At 31.6% G+C, this 22,413-nt stretch overlaps 1 protein-coding gene across 2 annotated transcripts; it reads left to right on the top strand.

Moving 5' to 3' along the window:
- The first annotated feature begins 485 nt into the window (after nt 1–485).
- Nucleotides 486–16,526, top strand: LOC107007896 (DNA topoisomerase 6 subunit B). Of its 2 annotated transcripts, XM_015206728.2 has the most exons (19): nt 490–789; nt 913–965; nt 2,009–2,106; nt 2,218–2,323; nt 2,441–2,575; nt 2,718–2,769; nt 3,028–3,092; nt 3,388–3,494; nt 3,577–3,679; nt 3,812–3,897; nt 4,060–4,256; nt 13,124–13,239; nt 13,358–13,443; nt 13,546–13,618; nt 15,047–15,138; nt 15,343–15,481; nt 15,554–15,648; nt 15,728–15,902; nt 16,147–16,526. In XM_015206728.2, the coding sequence occupies exons 1-19, from the start codon at nt 696–698 to the stop codon at nt 16,291–16,293; spliced, it is 2,019 nt and encodes a 672-aa protein (XP_015062214.1). In that variant the 5' UTR covers nt 490–695; the 3' UTR covers nt 16,294–16,526. The 2 variants fall into 2 exon arrangements, with proteins under 2 accessions (XP_015062215.1, XP_015062214.1); XM_015206729.2 differs by lacking the exon at nt 16,147–16,526 and having other exon boundaries at nt 486–789; nt 15,558–15,648; nt 15,728–15,792.
- Nucleotides 16,527–22,413: the final 5,887 nt, after the last annotated feature.

The raw sequence follows: 22,413 nt of genomic DNA, 5'->3' as shown, positions 1-22,413 counted from the left end.
TATTATTAATTTAATTACAGTAAACTAATTTGAAGAAGATAATTTTTTTATAAAATTAGTTAACATATGTTTGTTTATTAATATGCTTTTAAAAATAATATATACAAATATTTAATTTAATATCATTTATAATGATTTTTATTTGTCTAATATTGATTTTTAATTTTAGATAATTAATTTTTATTTTTAAAATTTAATACAATCTTATGATTACAATTGTACATCCAATAATCTTATGATTATAATTGTACATTCAAAAAATACATTTATAATTATACTATAGCAAATAAACACATCAGCTTAATTACTGAGTTATATAATTATTAACATAGTAATTACAAAAATTTCAGTTACTTATGACTTTCAAACAGACCCTTATTCCCGTTTAATCTAAGTCAATGTTATGGGAGACTTATTTAGACTTGTGTTTGCCATAATATCGGGTCAAGCCCCATTTTTATTAGGGCCATCCAGAAGTCGACCCGATTAGTTCTCATTTTTCTAACAATGTCAGGACAAGGACTATCAATGGAGATTCCTTATAACAGTGATGTTATACTTCCCAAATGAACACTGAAGATATAAGATTACAAAAACGAAGTACAACTTTAGCTGATTTTAAAGTTTAAGCAAAACCCTAGCTGATTTTGAAGTTTAAGCAAAACCCTAGTTCAAATTCTTCTTAATCAGCAGAAATGGAGTCTGGAAGAAGCAGTGAGAGCCCAGAAGTAGCGAAGAAGGGCAAATCAAAGACCCCTCGAAAACCTAAAGATAGCATTCTCAAACAGAGTTTGTCCTCTCTCTATCTCTTTAGTCTATTGGTTGACTCTAGGCGGATCTTCTAATCTTAATTGTTTATCGCCTTTTCATTTACTTGGATTAATTTTCATGTTGTGTTTGAAATTTGTGCAGAGTCTCCCGCTGAGTTCTTTGCAGATAACAAGAACATTGCGGGTTTTGACAATGTGAGTTTCTTGTATGTTTAGAATGCCTATAATTTGAACTTTTTTCTAATATTATAATCTCAAATTGTTTTGTGCAACCATACATTATAGTTTGATGATTGAGGATGTCAGTTAAGTAATATTGCCTTGTTGGCATTTGAGTGATATGTGTAAGCTGTAATGTGAGGTATGTACTGCACTGAAGCAAGGTGCATATCATTCATACAAATGGAAACTTTGCCAAGTCTAAATGCTTAAATGTTGTGTTGTTACTTATTGTTAACGTTAAGTCAACCGTTGCTTACAATGACTGTTAATCATATTAAGTGAATTCATGTTTTACTTTCAGAAAAAATAATTTCCTCGACAACTTATATCAAATCTGAACTTAGAGAAATAATGGAGATGTTCCAGCAGAAATAGCTTGATAGAGAAGTAGAATACAGAAAATGCAGAAACACAAGGATTAGTGGAAAAGAAAAATGAATGCAATCAAAGGGTGATTGCAAAAGAAAGAGAAAAAAAGTTGCATGGCCTCCATAGAACTATAAATGGAATTTTTAGTTTTTAATAAAATATTGCTTTGTTAATTTATTTTGATAAAGTGAAGTTAATATTCCTCTTGGTTAATAGCCGTTGTGTTGGTGAGCAGAAGTTAGTACCTCAAAATTAAGTAAGTTTAGGTGCCTTTCCTAAAGAAGAGGTTGAAAAATTAACCTCCATATGCCCCGTGGTTAGCATATAATGGGACTGTTGATAACTCATCAGTGAATCGTTGTACCCCCTCTTTAAGAGATGTTCCTATGTTCATAATGATAGTAGAGTAGGTGGAGTTTTTTTTTTTTGGAACTGGTTACTTGTAGAGTAGGTGGATGTTTTTAAGGTCACATTGTTGCCATTAGCCAACAAAAAAGAATCGACCACATTGAAGGGAATGTTGAAGGCATTAAATGAAAGAGGCTCTCCCTTTTTTAATAGTTCAAATTTTCATGTGGTGGAACTTATTTCAGCAATGATACACTAAATGCGTTGTTAATCAAGTTAGTCTTTCTTCAAATTTTCAGCCTGGGAAATGTCTTTACACTACTGTGAGAGAACTTGTTGAGAATGCACTTGATTCTGCTGAATCCATCTCTGAACTGCCAGTTGTAGAGATAACCATGTAAGTGATTGTTTTGTCTATTTTAGGTAACTACTTCAATGAGCTGACAGAGATGCATGAATCGGAACCTCTCTTCAAATCTTAGTCTTTTTTTTTGTTTTGCTTCTGTAGTGAAGAGATCGGTAGAAGTAAATTTAATTCCATGATTGGTCTGGCTGACCATGAACGTAGAGATGAAGCCTTATATGATGATTTTGAGACAGCAAAGGCTCGTGAGGTGTGTAAGCAGTGATTTACTCTCACTTAGATGGCATTGTGATTTATATCTTAATGCTCACTGTTTGACATTTAGCAAATTTCATTAGTGAAATATTTTTCTAACTACTGTGTCTAGAAAAGACTTGCCAAGGAAGCTCGGGTTCTAGAGATTCAAGCGAAGAATGCTGCTCTTGGGAAGAAAGTAAAAGACCCCGCAGCTACAAAGGCAGCTAAGGGTAGGGAGGCATCATATTATAGGGTGACATGCAAGGTATACTCTGTTTCTCTTTGTTCTATATGCTGACTCATCTCTCAGTATGCAAGACAAGAAAAGTACATTGTTGAATTAAATGTTAGTGGAAGTTTGTTCTTCCCTAAAAGACTTTCATTACTATACTTTGTTTCTAATATAGGATAATGGAAGAGGAATGCCACATGATGATATCCCGAATATGTTTGGACGAGGTTTGATGTGCTTGCCATTTCCAGTTATTTTACCCATGGAAACTTTTGCATTTTCCTGCTTTTTGTCATGCTCCAACTTCTTTCTTTTTTTCTTGAGCTTCAATTGGGAGGAGCAAAGGTGTTTTAGACTGGCCTCTCTAGTTTTGTTATTAGGACATATTTTCCTAAGATTATCATAGATCCAAGTGGAAACCTTTGAATATTGTAACTCTGTTTTACTACACATGATTGTTTTTCTAATAAAGTGTGCTTCTGCAGTTTTGTCTGGAACAAAGTATGGATTGAAACAGACACGTGGGAAATTTGGTCTTGGTGCAAAGATGGTATGTTGAGCAATTGGTCTTGACCTGATCATCTGTCATTCTTCTGATCCTATATTTTTGTGTCTTAGTTATTTGTGTTATATTTCCTGTCTTGTTTCTGTTCCCTGTTATAGGAGGAGGTTGTGAGGGTGATGGATTATGTTTCTGAAATAAGAAAATATTTTTGTACTGTTAGAATGCTTCTTCCAGTGATTTTAGTCTGTTTATTTCCATTTTAGTTGTGCTCATCCAGACCTCAATGGATGTCAGCGTGGAGCATAATTTAAGAATTTATCCTTTTCTCTCATTTCTACAGGCATTGATTTGGTCCAAGATGAGTACAGGACTTCCCATTGAGATTACATCTTCCATGAACAGTCAAAATTATACCTCATTCTGTAGGCTGGATATTGATATTCACAAGTATGAGATGACTTAGAAATCGAAAGATATATTTAAGAATGCATGGTACCACGGGATTATATCACTGTATACACCTTTTCAGGAATGTTCCTCACATTCATATGCATGAAAAACGGGAAAACAAAGAACGGTGGCATGGTGCTGAAATCCAGATTGTTATTGAAGGGAACTGGACAACCTACCGCGTATGTAGTTCTTCAATAGTTGTGACAAATGTTCTCTTCAGTTTCACCTCATTCATGTATTGAAAGCAAACTTAATCAAATAATGTACCTTCTATATTTCTGAAAACTGATCTTTTCTTTCTGTGTTTACAGTCCAAAATATTGCATTATATGCGACAAATGGCTGTCATCACGCCCTATGCCCAATTCCTCTTCCAATTTGTATCAGATTCTCCTGAGTACTTTCTCTATCTCCCCTGTGACCCTTCACCCCTCTCCCTTCTCTTTTCCTACTTTGTTTTAATTAATTTGTTTGTGCAAGCTTGAAGCACGTCCACAATTTTGAGTTCGTAAAATTTGCTTCTTTCTTCGGTTTCACTCTAGTTCTGAATTGATCGTAGGAAAAATGTGACTATAAGGTTCACCAGAAGAACAGACATAATGCCTTCAGTTCCTCTTGAGACCAAGTACCATCCATCAGCTGTGGACATACTTCTTATCAAACGGCTTATAACGGAAACATCAAAGCAGACTCTTTTGCAGTTCCTTCAGCATGAATTTGTAAACATTGGGAAGTCTCATGCGGAACGTTTGATCGGTGAGAACTTGAAACTGACTGCATTCCTTGATAAAATAAAATTAGCTGGCTCTATGGCTTTTGACCATTGAAAATAGTTTATCTACTGCTTGCATTCTATTCGGCCGCTATTAGACAACAGTTTGTTATAGCGGTGACTTACTGCTCACCGACTCAATGCAGTTGGAAAAGATATACAATTTCCTTAATACACACCCCCAATTTAGGGGGTACACATGTGACCGACACACAATGCGTTACTAATACTGGGCAAAGCACAATGACATCCTACCCTTTCATGAACAATGCAATATAATATTCTGTAAAGTGGTTGATACTCATTCAATTAAATATATGAAGTTTTGGAAGTATCAAAACAATGTGGGAATCAAAGTAGCTGATACATATCAGTATCATGTTTATGCATGTAGCTAGACCTCATAGTACATGTCATACGACCTCTAAAGTTGTAGATAAGAATTATGGCACAGTACAATTCTCCCTGGATCGTTCAAAATTAAATGTCTATGAATTAGCACCTCGTTAAGAGTAGGGCTCTCCAACAAAAACAATGGAAGATGGCAGCAACCTAACACATCTTGCCACCATCCTGTGCAATAGTATTTGCATTAGACAAACCAAATATGTCCTCTCAAGTTGAATACAATTTCATATGTTGTACCTCATAAGTATCACTCCATTTCAATTTGTTTGTCTTACTTTCTTTTTTTAATCCCTCTTAAAAAAGAATCTCTGTTTTCATAGCAATTTTTTCATTCTATCTTTTCACATGTCACGTTTAAGACCAAAAGATTAAAAGACATTTTAATAGATTCTATCTATGTTTAGTTTAAGACCACAAGACTCAAAAGTCTTCTTTCTTTTCTAAAACCTTGTACCCAGTCAAAACTAGACAAAACAAATTGGAACAAAGAGAATATTAACTAAGGCAAGCAAGGGGTCCATGTATTATCGGTCCAAACCAGTTCCGGTAGACCCATTACGCTTAGTATGATTAGGGCCTCGTTTGGGGGGGAGGTGTTACCAGAATGGGTCCTAGGGCTTTTCTCGATTGACCAGAACTATCGCAACAATCAGTAGGGCTAGAAGTAGTTCTAATTGCAACCTAGATTTAAAATTAATACTAGTGATTATACTCATGTTGATGAAACTTTTTTTATTTCACGTCCCACTATTTTAGAATTTAATTCTGAATAGGAAGTTGACAATGAGACCTTAAATAGCTGGTTTGCTAATTTTGAGGAAGAGTTGGAGGAAGAAGTAGAAATAGAAAACCAAGACTTAGATGACACCCCTAATAGTTTGGCCACAAAATTACCGCATTAAAATGTTCTCCCCTTTTTACCTATGTTTTCTAGGAGTATCGCAAAGGCCGAACTTCCTAAATGATCTTTAGTTTGACAAATTATTGAACAAAATAAGGAAAGAACCACTGCTACCTCCTTTACATGTAAGCTAAGTTGCTCGGACTCGGGTGTTGGTATCCTAGACAGATGCGAATTCGAGAGTCGAATTTGGCAAAATCTAAATTTTAAGATCTGGGGGTGCGAATTGAGTATGGATACGACTATGGAGATTCGGCTAAAATATATATTCGATATTATAGAAATATAGTTATAAAGATATTCTAAATTTGAGAGGTATGTTGTGATAAATTGAATATTGTAGAATTCAATATTTCCATTCTCCAAGATGAGATTAGTCTTCCATTCTTACTACAAAAACACAACAAAATAGCAACTAAACATTAAAAGCATATTACAATTTACAATAGAATAAATATAACTAGAAGAATTAAAAAAATTGAAAAAAACTAACCTTAGAACAAGGATAGTAACTCTTGAAACAAAGTGAAAGTGAAAAAACTAAAATTATTAAGATTTAAGATAGACATTAAGGTATTTATCCACAATCTAGATATTCATAATTAGTAATCAATATTCAATTCACCAAGTTCAAATCAACTTGTTGAGAATATACTTAAATAATAATAATGTGCTCTCTCTAACATCTTAAGCTGTTACATGAGATGGTTACACATTCAACATGGTATCAGAGCAGACAAAGGTCCTGGGATCGTATCTCATTGCCACTTAAATTAAAAAGAATTTCCACGTGCTTGACACATAAAAAAAAAATTTAGGCCCGCATGTGAGGCAGCGTGTTGAGAATATAATTAAATAATATAAGTGTGCTCTCTCTGGACTTTTGTCATTCTTTAACAATACTATTTAACAAAAACACAAGAGATTGTCTCAACTTAACTCGTAACTAACATAACAACACAATATTGTCAATTGTCATGTTATTTAATTAAGTTCACTACTCTTCCGCATCTTCTTTCAACTTCTTCCTAATCTTCAAACTCTTCCTCAAATATTACACCTTCAATTTGAGGTTTGTCTATTGATAACTCGGTTAGTTCATTAGTTGTCTCATCAATATCAAATTGATCTCCACCTATAACAAATTAAAAAGAAAAATATATTAGAAGATTTATATAAAGAGAAAAAAGTGTCATGCAGAATAAATAATTGAGGAAAATAATAAAGAAAATATAGACATATCAGCATTTCAATATTTGATTGGCCTATTTATATATATTTTTCTTTCTTGCAAGGCAACAACCGGAGATTATAATGTACAAACACTAAATCTTCGGCTCTTGATGTTGCTAACTTATTTCTCTTGATATTGTGAATCAAAGAATATGTACTCCGGTTTCTTTCACAAACAAGAGGAAGAAGCAGTTGAGTAAGCAACTTGTAAGCTAATTGTTGCAAAAGTTGAGTTGAGACGTCATGATTTGCCCACCAAGAAAGAGAATCTTCCTACATTATAGCCTTTAATCACATGAGGCTTACTAAATAACCACTTCCGCTACAAAATGATCCATACTCCGATGAAACTTGGTCAATTTCATTAAAATCTTTTAAGTACCTTTGAAAGCACTTGACTCTATTCAATGAAATTTCTTTATTTCATTAGGAGCTAGCCTTCAAATCCATTGTCTCCTTGCAGCCATAATTCACGATAATATTTGGAAACCAACCAATGTGCCATACAATGTAAGAGGTGTGTTGCTTTTGTTCCACCTAGCCACAAGAATATCATGAATAGTATCGAAAAAAATTGATTTATCGGAAATGAGATCTTTCCCCTCATGCTCAAAGATTTCTTTCTTGACCTTCTCAATCATTGAGTCCCACATAATATGTAATTTTGGACCATCCATATCGGCTCTTCTTAGCATATCAACAATTGGTTTCGTAAATTCCAAGTAGTAGTCAATACTATCCCATTTCTCATCGTTCATTATAAAAGATTTTATTCACGAGTGTTGGCTTCAATTCTCTTATTCCCCCTTATAATTCTTCCATTCGTCATCCATGACCATTTACTCCAAAGACGATTTCAGTTTGCGAATTTGGATGGTCATAATAATGTGCAAGACAAATCTTGTTTCACCAACTTTCAATAAGCACAATCCGAATGTTTTTGAAAAAAGTGCATGTGCCAAGGCATTCACACCAAAGTTCTTCAAATTACTCACTTCACTAAGTAACTTTAAAATCCATTTGCAATTATTAAAGTAAGGTGATTTTTTCGAAGGTTGACACGTACTTTTCAAAGTTAGATTCAAACAATGAGCAACACAAGGGGTCCAAAATATATGAGGAAATTTTTGCTCCACAATAGAATCGACAAGTTCCATATTACTTGTATTATCTGTGATAACTTGAACCTACATTTTCTACTGCTTCAATAAATAAGTTAGCAATATATTCTCCATCTTTTACGATCCCACTAGAATTGATTGAATTTAAAAACATTGGACCTCCACTAGATGATGCCATTATATTGATCAAAGATCGTCTTTTAGTGTAAGACCATCCATCCGAACAAATCGTGATTTCTTTCTTTTTCATGTATCTTTAATTGGTTGTAACTTTTCTATTGATATGTGTCTTTTCTTGAGCTAAAAGGGTAGTTTTCAACCTATTATATGATGAGGGTTACAATAAGGAATGATTTTTCAACTAGAAACTTTGAATATTTTTTAAAATAGAGAGAGTTTGCAAAGTTAAATGATAAACCTGATGCGTAGGACATAGAAGCGGCTAATTTGTCGGTCGTATTTCTCTCATAGATGCCGAATGATTTTCCTATAGCTCCATTCTCGGAACTTTTTTTTTGTTGAAGCAACTCAGTTTACATAATCAACTTTTTTTCTTGCATCGACTTGAATTGATGCTCTTTTTCTTTTGGCTTGTTCATTCTCCATCTTCAAAGCCACAAATATATCACCACTAATTTCTTTACATATTTGAATTCCATGACCCGATAATCTTAAGAGGTGTGTATTCACAATATTATCTAATCCTGTAACTATTTTATAGCAATAATTACATGACCATATTCTATTTCCACCCCCATTTGGAGCAACCGAAATAACTTTCACATGATTCTATAATGGTTTATCATCAAAATCTACTCCTACACTTTTTGTGGGTCTCATAAAAGTCTTTTATTTTGTGACTACTTGATGCAAATGCCTTCTTGCTGAACAAAGAAAGATATAATTTTCTTAGTGAACATACTTTGTTAGTCGTTAATTTGTCTGGTTAAGTCAAACGTTAGTTCCACACTTCCTACCAACATATACTTACATTTCTAGTATTTCGATAGTTCAAAGTTTGTTTTAATAAAAAAGACTCAAACGATCTAGCAAGATAGGATCCCTAAAGCACTTGTATTGATAGGAGAATTAAGTGATCTAGCAAGACAAGATCCTTGATATCAATAAGGGAAGCCCAAAATGTCTTCGAGTAGCATCAAAAGACTTTTTTTGCAGTAGTCTTTTCATTTTCACCAACTTTTCCCTCCTACAACGAAAAACACCATTGTCTCTTCTCTTCTCATTTTCTTTGTTAGCAAAAAAGAATTCTCTCTTTATTCAACAAGATGACATTTGTATCAAGTAGTTAAAATGACAAGAATTTTATTAGACTCACAAAAAATATATGAGTAGATTTTGATGATAAACCATTATGAAATCATTTGAAAGTTATTTTGGTTGCTCCAAATGGGGGTGGAAATAGAATATGGTCATGTGACTATTAATGGTTACGGGATTATATAATAGAGTGGAAACACACCTCTGAAGATTATCGGGGCATGGAGTTAAAATATATTAGAAATTAGTGGTGATATATTTGCGGCTTTGAAGTATGAACAAGATTCAAGTTGATGCATGAAAAAAAGTTGATTATGTATTACTCCGGAGGGGACTGATTAACTTCAAACAAAAAAAAAGAAGAAAGAGTGAAGCTATAGGGAAATCCTTCGGCATCTATGAGAGAAACACGGTCGACAAATTAGTCGCTAGAATGTTCTACGCATCAAATTTATTGTTCAACTTTGCAAACTCTCCTTATTTTAAATAATATTTGAGTATCTAATTGAAAATTGCATTCACGATTATATTCCCCCATCATATAATAGGTTGAGAACAACTCTTTTAGCGCAAGAAAATATACACATAGATGGAAGTTACAACCAATTAAAGATACATGGAAAAATAAAGAATTCTTGATTCTTTTTGGATGGATGGTCCGACACTAAAAGACAACCTTTGATCAATATAATGGCATCACCTAGTGGAGGTTCAATGTTTTTAAATTCAATCAATTTTAGGAATCTTAAGATGGAGAATATATTGCTGACTTTTTATTGAACCAATAGAAAATGTAGGTTCAAATAATATTGTTCAAGTTATTACGGATAATGCAAGTAATATGAAACTTGACGGTTCTATTGTGGAGCCAAAATTTTCTCATATATTTTGGACTCGTTGTGTTCATTGTTCGTATCTAACTTTCAAAAGAATGTGCGAACCTTTAAAAAAATCACCTCACTTTACTAATTGCAAATGGATTTTTAAGTTACTTAGTGAAGTGAGTAGTTTGAAGAACTTTGTTGTGAATCATAATTTGACACATGCGAGTAGTTCGAATTTGTGTTTATTGAAAGTTGGTGAAACAAGATTTGTCTCACACGTTATTATGACCACCCAGAATCGCATTGTGAAATCATCTTTGGAGAAAATGGTCGTGGAAGGGTGATTAGGTAATTGAAGTCAAAACTCGTGAAATAATATCTCTTATAATGAATGATGAGATAGTATTGATTACTATTTGGAATTTACCGAACCAATTTTTGATATGCTAAAAACTACCGATAAAATTACATCTCATGTGATTGAGAAGGTCAAGAAAGTAATCTTTGAGCATGAAGGGAAATTTTATAGATAAAACAGCAAATAAATAATACTTCTCAATAAAATAAAATACAATATCCATGTAAATATAAGGGATGAATGCTATTACTTTGATGCAATAGTTAAATATATTATTCTACATGAACTTGCTATTAATTCTTTATTCTAATATTTAGGCCTTCTAAATTATTGCTATTAGTTCTTTATTTTAAGATATTTTAATAGTTAGTTATTTGTTTCAATTCTCTTGTGGTTTAGGAATTAGGAGTCGTACTCCTGCCTCGTATAGATTTATGAGTTTTATCAGAAATTAAGAATGAGATCTTTGATAATGGACAATTCACATCCTAGGACAAAGATGACAATCTAAGTGAAATTGAATGGTGAAATGAAGCGAATTCATAAAATCTGCACAATCGTATAGTCTAATATTATTTTGGTATATTTGAATTCATCTTACACACATGTGATAGGTGTATGTTACGGTCCTCTAATGGATCTAGTTATGGGATGCTGCTAGACAAAATCAGAGTTAATGTAGAGTGATTTAGGAGTCTGAAAAGAATTTTTCTTTCCTGCAACCTCTCGAGTTAAAGTACTCAAAAAATGGATAATTTTCTGTATATCATTACACTGGTGGATTATCCACCCATCTGAAAACAAGGAAATAACTTCCTACTTGAATTGAAATGAGAAAGTGGAGGAATAACTCCTTGTGGCAACAACTGCTACACAGAAATAGGAAAAATAAACAACTTATAAGCTGAAGTAATCTACTCTTTATTTTCCTTAAATCTTCCATGTGTAAACCGTCGGTAGACTAAAGGGGTGCTAAAAATGTAGGTGTTACAGTGTTTCTAGTATCTTCGGTAGCCTATACCATAGTATGGTGCTTTCTCTGTGAACCAAGAAATCTAGCCTATTTATTCTGGTGTTAAGTATTTTTTGAATTTAGATCATACAGTGAACTAGGTCTTCTTAAACACAATGAACACAAAATTCTTGTTTTCTTTTTTGCTTAATAATGTATAACAAAAATATTATAGATGCTCTTCGCATAACTAAAGATTGATAACCCAAATTTACTACTCTTCCATTTTAATTTATATGGCATTCTTTCTGTTTCATGACGTCCTAAAATGTTTGATACAATTCTTCATTAAGGGTAAGCTCGGAACTAAGTGTGAATACTCTATCTAATAGCTTATTTCTGATCTCGCTGTTTTTTGGGCATCACATTTGTTATGTCAAGATATGCAGTTTCAAAAAATTTGTTATGTCAAGATAGGATTCTCAAATTAATTTATAGTACAACTTTTAGAACTTTAAAGAATTCAAATTTGTTTCACTATTCCATTTTTAAATTTGAGATGATGTCATCTTTATTGCACTAACTTTCCAATCATTACTTATTTACCTTGTAAAAAAAGAAGTTTTTCAAGCATTATTGCTTTTGCTTGGTAATGAAAAAAGGCATTTATTGCTTTTGGTATCACTGATATGATGCAAGATTCAAACTATTTTTAAATTCAATGTCTAGTCAAACATCATATAAAATAAAACTGAGCTCGGAACAAATTTTCCCCTATCATTTCCGAAGACTTATTTCGAATTTTTTGAGTAGCAAGTCGTAGTTGAATAATGTTGAAATTGAAAGCATACTAAACATTGTGCCTTCAACACGCCCCTTCACATGCTTACATGATTCTTTTCATGGCAAGCATGTGAAGTTCTTTTTGATACTTGACAGCAGTGAGACTCGAGTGGAAGACTTTAGCCAATCTGATAACATGTAGATTTGTGTGACACCTAATCTATTAGCTTAAGCTAATAGAACATACTTTTATTTAATTAATATTACGTCTTCAACAAATAATAACGTAGAGAGAAAAAATTTAAATTGATGGCTGGTAACGGGTAAGAATGCAGACTACACAACAAAGTAAGAAAAAAACCTTGATGAGGTCAAATATAGTCTTATTTTGATCATTAAGTTCCTTTGGTAGCCGCTATACTTTAAAATTGGAAGCGAAATTTAAAACATATGTTTCACAAGAAAATCTGAGTTGCATGAATGTTATGTTTTGGTTGATTCTGGCTCTGGAAATTCTGGCATGTGAAATATGTAATATGTTGAGAACTATGTTCCTACTGTATTATCTCAAAAAACAAAAACTATGTTCCTACTGTTAGGTTGATTGCCATCGTAATATTTCAAGTCTGATTCTGGAACTGTAATGAGAATTCATTATGATGTTGCTGACAATGGGAATTCCAATATCCATGACGAAAGAGAATTCATGTGATATACTGAACGCAGCCTTGCTAGAGTTGCATTTTGATGGGTTTGTGTTTTGTTCTCTCATAAAAACCTTATACTTACTATCATCACATCTACCATTAATAAACCAATCTTTTGTCATGGATATTGGAATTTCTAGTGTCAGCAACATCATAATGAACATTTCTATGCTTTGTACTTATATGCATATAATTATAGTTTACCACTCATTCACTTGCATAACTAAAAGGTTTGCTTCATTCATTGTACATTATATCTAAAACAGAATATTCTTTTACATCCTAGGGGAGATGGGTCCAGATTTTAGCCCAAAAATGTCAGTTAAATCTCTAACACCACAGCAAATAGTTCGCATCCATCAGTTGTTTCGTCAAGCCAAATTTGATGATCCCAGTGGTGATGTAAGTTCCTCTTTGTGAAATTCTTGCCTCTTTTCCAATATCCTTTAGCAACACCAAACTATAAATGTTTGGTGATTCCCAGTTATCTCATGCATATGATTTCTAAGCCATATTGCAGATTTTAAGTCCCGCTGGAGAATATAATCTACGTCTTGGCATTATAAAGGAGCTGCACCCAGATATGGTTGCAACCTTTTCAGGAAGGTTGGATCATATATTAAGTTCTTCATCTACTTAGTTTGATGAATCCTTTGATTGGACAATACAAATCATAAAGTGTTAAAAGCTACTATGTCTTCTATCCAGTGCTCAAGTATTCGAAGGTCATCCATTCATCGTGGAAGCTGGAGTTAGTGTTGGTGGGAAAGATGTCAAACAAGTAAGAATCTCCCTTATGGTAAAGTATATAAAACATGGAGAACGTAATATTCTTAGTCCTGAAACTGATTGCATCTATTCAATATGTTGTATCTCCAATGTTAGAAGCAAAGGACCCATGAGAACGCATCTTTATCTGCATTTGTTAAGTATTTAAAGATGATTTGATTTAGGATATGTTTATCTGTTTGGTTGGGTCGGTATTTGTATAAACCAGTTGCACGAATCGACCATTGGTTTGTAGATATGCTCTCCTGTGAACCAAACTGATAAGATATCGGTTGGTTCGGTTTTCCGAGCAGTTTGGGTCGGACATGAATCTCTGCTGCAAATGTTCCCCATGGTCTTTGCCTTGCTTACTCCTCTGTAGCGTTTCTTCTCCAAGGTATCTTTCACTTTCTGAACAAAGTACTCTGTTGCTTACTCCATTTTCTTGACAGGAGGTATTGCAAAAATCAAGTAGGTTTTCTTTAATTGAAGCTTTTGCACTTTGGAAAATTGAGCATGTTAGAGGTCCAATCTGGTTTTTTGCTTTGATTTCAATCAAATCAAATTCAGCTTGAATTCTTGAAGTAGCTAGAGAAGTCATGGTTCAAACTTTGATTCATTTTTGTGGAATGAAAGTGGGATCAAAAGAGAAGGTAAGTTTTGATATTAGAAGCAAAAGATTCCAAAGTATTGGATGCAAATCTTTAGTTGGGTTGTTGCCAACAAGCCAGAGAGACAGCAACTGGAGAGACGAGAGAAAGAGGAATGTGCGCTGAGGTGAAATGGTGAATGGCTCAACCCTGAATCCCTAGCCCTTATCTATATAATGGTCTGGTCTGGTTCGGTTAAAATATTGGGATACTTGACCACCGAACCCATTATCAATAAGTATATAAATTAGCTCAGTATCCTGTAATTTTTTCCCGAATACCTAGACTTTTTAACCGATATGACTTTTTTCAGTTTGGTATTTCGGGTACAACCGAGAACAGCCTAAATTGATTTTTTGAAAGAACCTGATCAAATGATTGTGGAAGCTCCGCACTATATGATGACCAGACTCTTTTTCTTTGTTATGAGCTTGACATTACTATATGGTGAGGATTTGGAGGGAATTACCTGGTGTTAATGATATATTTCCTAGGAGCTATAACAAGTAATTTTTAGGCAGATCCTCTGCTCTTCCCATATCTGTGAAATAAATAGATGAACTTCTGTTTGTTGGATGATTAGTGTTTCTTTTCTTTTTCTAATAACTGATCGGTGGAAAAGAAAAGCAACTGTCACTGTTAGAAATTTCTAATCCATAAAACTTTTTGTTGCTTCCCTTAGCTTATTGCCTGATGACGCCGTTGGTCTTAGTCCCATTGTTACAACTTTTTTGTCTTCTAAACTTATCGATCTTGTATTGTTTCACTGACTATGGTTGACTAAATTTTAGGGGCTGAATGTTTTCCGATTTGCTAATCGGATTCCACTTCTTTTTGAGCAAGGTGCTGATGTTGTTACAAGGACTGCTATGAAGAGAATCAAGTAAGGCATTTAAAGACCCTATGAAGTTGCTCATAGTTCTCATTCATAAAGTAACTAAGAAACTCTGCTAGTCCTTGGGGGTGGGGGTGGGGTGGGGTGGGGTGTAGTTTTTCCTTCTTTTTTTGTTGGGTTTTCCCTTTTTGGGCGAGGGTGTGAATATTGCTGCAAATTGAACTGCAGTCAGTAATAAGATGTCACTTATAGTTGGAACAGTTACAAGATCAACCAAACACAAGACAAAATTGGTGTCTTTGTGAGCATTGTTAGCACCAAAATCCCCTTTAAAGGGACTGGCAAGGAGTATATTGGAGATGACATAAGTGAGATTGCTTCTGCTGTCAAGGTAATTTTTATTGTCTGCCGTTAACAAATTATTAAGCAATTTTTCAGTACGCTAACAGAATCAATGTTCCAGACAGCTATTAAGCAATGCTGCAATCAGCTCAAATCAAAAATTGTAAAAAGGATTCATGCTCGTGAGCAGCAGGAAAGGAAGCGGAATCTGAGCAAGTAAGCGATCATTTAAGGTTCTTATTAGTAATTTATGTTTTATCAGTCAAATCTAATACCATTTTTCTGCTGGATGCAGGTATATTCCTAGTGCTACCGCTGCTATATATGATCTCCTAAAACAGACGACAAATGTGCATGCATCAAAAAAGAGACGCTTCAGGGATGACAATGCTGACCTACTAAAACAAGTTTCAGTTAATTCATTAACAAAAGATACATTCAGAGAAAAGCTTGCTCAGCATGTCGAAAAGGTATGATTCCTCGTATAGATGTTATTCTAGAGCAGAGAAGTTTATGTATGACATTATGGTCAAGTACTTCTACATTTCAAGTTGACCAAATGTTGTTTTTGCCTCTTGAATTTGACAAAGAAAGTGGTTCGGTGAACCTGATTGCGGCTATATGGTTCCCCAGAACCTGCTAATATTGCTATATTTTGTCAAGAAGGATCTGGATGAACAAAATTCAATATGGTTTCATTGTTTTGTGTTTCAGGTGGACTACGAAATGGGTTTGGAATATGCCACACAGACCGGAGTGAATGAAGAACCACGGGAAGAGATATACATAGAGTCACTGAATGAAGATAAGAACTTCCTAGACCTCCAGAGCCCTATATTTGTCTTCAGACTCTATCACTAGTTATTCACTAGATGGATTTTCATAGGAATGTGTTGTTTCTAATATTATTTTTCATTTTGATTTTTATCAATTAAATTATAGAAATTCTAGAGGCGTAGAGGATAACAAGGCAGAAATGTATTATGATAGGAAGAGAAAGTGCAACTTATTGCACCTATATTTACCTTATTGTTTGAAGTAAAGCTTTGATAGTTCAGATCTTGAGTTTATCAATTATAGTTGAACTTTAGATGCTTCTTTTAATAAAATAGATGTGTTTTGAATGGTGCCTTTAGGCATCTCCAACCCTACACTCTATTTTACTTTACAAATATAAAGTTTTTTATTTTTTCAGTAACCAACTCCAATCTAATTCTCCATTTTACTCTCTAAAAAAAAAATCTTTTTCTCTCTCCTCAATATTATATTATTATTTTTATTTTCTTTTTATTTTCTTTTTCCATAGTATAAATCTTTTCTTTTCCTTTTTTTTTATATGAAAAATCATCCTATATAATTTCATATAATATAAATTTTTAAATTTTTATTTAATATTAAATTATATATTATTTTAAATTTCTAAAGAACAACTACGAATAATTGAAAAAAGAAATCAACAAGCTAAACGACAATCACAATCAAAACTTCTTTAATCATACACTAATTTCTTTTTCGAATATCGTTAAATCTAGAAACGATTTATCGGATTACAAAATTATTGTTGTGGTTTTTAAAATTATTATGTTATGCATCATATCTATTGTTATCTTGTATTTAAATTATTATGTTATGTATTATATTTTTAAATTAAATTTTTTATTTTATCACTTAAATTTTGCAAATATTTCACAGTGAAAATTAAATATAACATCAAATTGTATCACAAAGTGACAAAAATTAAAAAAATATTTAAAATATTAATAATTCGAGATGAAAGTAGCATATATAAAATAAAAAAGATGTTATGTTAAATTTAAAAAGAATTGCATATATTAGAGATTTAAATCAATAACCTTATATAAAAAATAATATGTTAATTAGAAAAAAGTAGAAATAATAATATAATATTCAAAAAGTAAAATAGAGAGTATGAATTTGGAGAACTACTATTCAGACCATCTCTAGTTCACCTCTATTATACTCTCCATTATCTATATTTGGAGAGTAAAATAGAGAATAAGCACTCCAACCCAATTCCAAATCACTCGCTATTTTCCAAATTTAGAGAGTTGAATAGTAATTCTCCAAATTTGGAGAATTACTATTCACACTCTCTATTTTACTTTTTCAATGTTTTTATTATTATTTTCATTACTTAATTTCCAATTATCATATTATTTTACATATAGTTTCATTAATTCAGTACCAAATATTCATAAGTCATTTTAAATGTAATTTAATATTTTTAAAAATACATTATTGAATATATACTACTTTAATTTCAAATTAACGTTTTTTTTATAATTTCACCAAAAATAATAAAATTTATTTTATTATTAATTTACAATATAAAGAATACACAAAATTAAAATGGTAAGAAGAAAATTTTAATTTAAAAATACCTACATGATATGATAGTTTAAATACAAAATAACAATACAATATATAACATAAAATTTAAAGACAATATAATACATGACATATGACATACTTATTTTGGTTTGTCTGACACCAATAACGATATTAATGTTATATAGTCATCACATTTATTTTGCAATCTTGCTAGCGGTATTGTGCCTCCCGCCTATTATGTTATTCAAGGAAAAAAAATACAATATGGGTTATTACTTAGCTGATGGTATATATCCTAAATGGTCTACAATTGTTCTATCTATTCGTGATTCTCATTTTCAAAATTTCGCGATGAAACAAGAATCGTGCTGAAAAAATATTGAACGTGTATTTGGAGTTTTGCAATTATTATAAGGCTGTCACGTTTTTGGAGAATGACATTATTGCATGATATAATGACTACATTTATTATACTGCATAACATGATATTTGAAGATGAAAGTGATCTCAATGCACCAATTCAAGACGTCGTAGAGGCTCCAACTCCAACCATAGAAATGGTGGTAGATGAAAATCTCCGGTTTAAACAATTTTTAGCTAGACATAAAAAAAATTAAGGACAAAAGTGCTCATTTTGAACTCCGTAATCCATTAATAGAGCATTTACGAGAGCAACATAATAATTTTGAAAATTGAGTGTTTATGTAATTGTATGTCACTTTTATTTGAATTTGTCCCATAATTTATAGATTATATTATATTTTATTGAAATTTATGTTACTTAAAATTTTTGAATAAAATGTACTTTTATATCACATTAAAAATTATATAAAGTAATTATTTAGAAAAAAAGAAATAAATGATTTATATTATGAAATAAGAAAATAAGAATGAAATAGAAATAATAATATAATAATGAAGAGAGAGATTTTTTTTATTTTTAGAGAGTAAAATAGAGAATTGGATTGAAATTAGTTGTCTGAAAAAATAGAGAACTTGATATTTGGAGAATAAAATAGAGGATTGGGTTGGAGATGCCTTCAGTTCTCTATAATTGAAGAGTAGAGGGTAAAATAGAGAGTGGTTGGAGAGGGACATTCTCTATTTTACTCTCCAAATATAGAGAATGGAGAGTAAAATATAGTAGGGTTGGAGATGGTCTTAAGAATATTAAGTGATTAAAAGAAGGAAATATAAATATATTCTTGCATTGATATAATTAAGGCTTAAGTCATCGACCGCCCCTCAAAATTGTCCACATAATTCACTTAGATACCTCAATTGAAACTTTTACCTATTGAACACCTTAATTGTTCAAAACATGTACCTATTAGACACAAAATACTGATACGACAAAAAATGTGTATTGCACTTCCCTGAAGCGCGTGAAAAGACTTAAAATTGTGTCTTCTTTATTTTTTTAAAACATTTTTTCTTCTTTTATTGACACTTGGCATTATAATTAACTTAAAAAATATTTTCTTCTTTATTTACATTTTTTTCAAAAAAGAAAACACCCCTCCCTATCTATCATCTTCTTCATTTAGTTTACAAAACTTTCTTCACTTTAGCTCCAACATTATTCTTTTTTCTTTTTTTTTATATACAAAAAATGTATATCTTCCAATTATGAAGATAAATGAAAATCAACTATAAAGATTCAGATTTGAAAGAAAGTCTTCGTATGATTTATTTCAAATCTCATAAATAAAGGAACAAATATGAAGAGGATGAAAAAAGATAAATGTTTTTACGTATAAAAATAGTTAGCCGATATTTATTTATCACAATTTTCGAACAAAGATTTTTACTCAAATTCATATGTGGTCATTAAATTTATCAAAAATGATATAAAAAAATTTGAAAGAAATAATTTTGGAGCTATCAATTTCATTTTGTCATCGATGTAGAGTTGAATAACCGCCAACAAAATTTTCTATCTTTTTCACTCTTAGTATGAAAAAAAAAATTAATCTTAAAGTGATTTGAAAAGAATAATATTTTGTAATTTGAGAAAGAATGTGTTTTGTGGTAGAAGATGAAGATGAAAGGGGGTTGGGGTGGGGTGGGGTGGGGGTAAGGTGGGGTAGAATAGGTTGACATTTTCATTTTTTCTTTTTCTTTTTCAAAAATTAGATATTAAATGTGTTTTTTTTTTATAATTTTCGAGCCCAATGCCAAATGTTATTTTTTAATTAGTCATTTTGCCACTTCACCGCAAGTTTATTACACACTCTTCACATTTTTTGTTAATTATAAAAAAATGTCTAATAGAAACGATTATTATATAGGTAAAAGTGTTCAATTGGTACTAGTATTAGTTAAAATGTCTAAGTGAATTATGTGGACAACTTTAAGGGGCCGCCGATGATTTAAGCCTATAATTAATTTATGGCGACGTTGATGGTCATGGAGAGTTGCTAGTGTGGTGGAAGAAGAAAGGAGGGGTAAAAATGTGTTGGGGGTGGTGAGATGTAGGTGGCAAATTGAGTGGGTTGGGTTAAATTTGGGTGGTTAAAATGGGTGAAGAAAATAAATATGCCAAGATTTAATTCAATCCAAATTTATTTGAGCCAAAATGGGTTAGGCAACGGGTGATAACCTAACCGGCCCAATTTTACAAACTTTTAATAGCTTTATTTGTTATTATATAAACTTTTACCACCAATGAAATTATTTTTTTCTATAAAACAACTATATATAACATATAAAATTTAAAAAAAGTTCTTTAAAAGTATTTTGACACAATTTTTCAAATATCAATTTGAATTACTTATCAATTCAATTTTTAATGGACTGAGCTAACAAATGAGTGGGTCAATAATCAATCCTTATTGAAATGGATTGCGCCAGATTGGGCGGGTTGAATCTGACTTTGTCACCCTAGTAAAATGGCATGTCATGTGGTGTTTATATAATCAATAGTCACTGTTATCAGTTATATGAGATTGAGTATCTACTTTGAAAATGTATAACAAACTAGGGAAATGTTTAAACTATTTGGCTAATGGCGAATGTATTTTTGTAAAGATAATGGCATGTCACGTGGTTTTTATATAATCAAAATGTCGATGTTATCAATTTTATGAGATTGAGTATCTACATTTAACATGTATACCAAACTAAGGAAATGTTTAAACTATATAGCTATTGGCGTATGTAGTTTTGTAAAGATAATAATGAAAAAAATCTTATATATTTCTTAATTTTGGGATCAAGAGTTTGATATATTCATCATTTAATTAAAAAAGCTCATAGATATCATCGTTATCCAGCAAATGACATAAATTTGTCATTGTCGTTAATATACTAATATTTATTAAATCTAAAAAGATAAATTTTTTAGGGAAAATTAGCAAACTAGTCAAAATTAATAACTTAATTAGTAAAAACTTCACTATTTTAAAAATATTAGTAAAAATGTCACAAATGTCATTATTTTGAAAAAGAATATGTATCCTAATTAAATTCCTATTTTATCTCTTATTACCTACACATTTTCCAACTAATTATATATAAAAATTATTTTACTTACCTTTTCATGTATTTCTCATAGATCACTTTTCCCAACTATCCCATTCACGTTTCCCCGTAACTCTCTCTTCCAAATTTATCTTAATGTAAAAAAAAGAAGTTTTATCTCTTCCATATTCTCTTCAAACCTTGAAATCCCTATTTTATCTTCTACCAATATTTATCTTATCTTCTACCGTTTTATTTGTTGGTTTTTAATTTTCAAATACTGAATTCACACAAATTCCACTAATGTATTTCATCGTTATCTTTTTTTTTCTCCTGATTTTATTGCTTTTAAATCATTCATATTTGGTGAAAGTTGGATAATTCACAATTAGACCTCTAAAACACTCTTCAATGGATTATTCTAAGAGAGTTACTAGAGGTATTCATTCACCTTAATCATCAGATTTCTAGTGATTTTTCATCTTTTAATCTATGTATTACTCAAGAAATAGCGGATCTGCTTCTAAAATGATGAAGGAGAGACGATCAGAACAAAGTCTTCCTCAAATTCAGATTGAAACCGTAATAGTTGATGAAGAGGTATTTAATTATTTTTGCATGTTGAGTTGAAGTTAAAGAACAATTTGTTCAATAATTTGTATTGAATATATTTGTAAATGTCTTATGTACAATGTGTAATATTTGTTAGTTTGTATTTTGTATTTCCGTTGCTTTTTAATGAATTTTAATTGAATTGTTTGTATTTATTGTGCTGTATTTCTTGGATTTGTGTTGTATGCTATGTAATTTTCGTATTTTTGTTGTATGCTATTTATTAATGAATTCATCTTGGGTGGTTTTGAATTTGTATTGTATTCTATGTAAATACACATTGTAATGCTATTTGAATATTTTCGAAATTAAAGTAAATACATTTTAATTTACGGATAAATTTAACATGAATATGATATTTCATATTTTTTATTAATGAATTTTAATTGGATTGTTTGTATTCACCATTGTGTATTTGTTAGATTAGTGTTGTATGCTATGTTATCATGTATTTGTTATATTTGTGTTGTATGCTATTTTAATGAATTCACTTTGGGTGATTTGTATCAGTAAAGTAATTATACACTTTGTAATGTTATTTATATGTTTTCAAAG

The sequence above is a fragment of the Solanum pennellii genome, chromosome 1, assembly GCF_001406875.1.
Source record: "Solanum pennellii chromosome 1, SPENNV200".
NCBI classification, from domain to species: Eukaryota; Viridiplantae; Streptophyta; class Magnoliopsida; order Solanales; family Solanaceae; genus Solanum; species Solanum pennellii.
This window is presented reverse-complemented; position numbering and strand designations above follow the sequence as displayed.

Bases quoted from the DNA above. Each gene is read 5' to 3' on its own strand.
- LOC107007896 (XM_015206728.2), top strand. From the start codon at position 696: ATGGAGTCTGGAAGAAGCAGTGAGAGCCCAGAAGTAGCGAAGAAGGGC. The intron at 15,139-15,342 runs GTAAGGCATTTA...TGTCACTTATAG, and splicing joins ACTGCTATGAAGAGAATCAA to TTGGAACAGTTACAAGATCA. The intron at 15,482-15,553 runs GTAATTTTTATT...TCAATGTTCCAG, and splicing joins AGATTGCTTCTGCTGTCAAG to ACAGCTATTAAGCAATGCTG.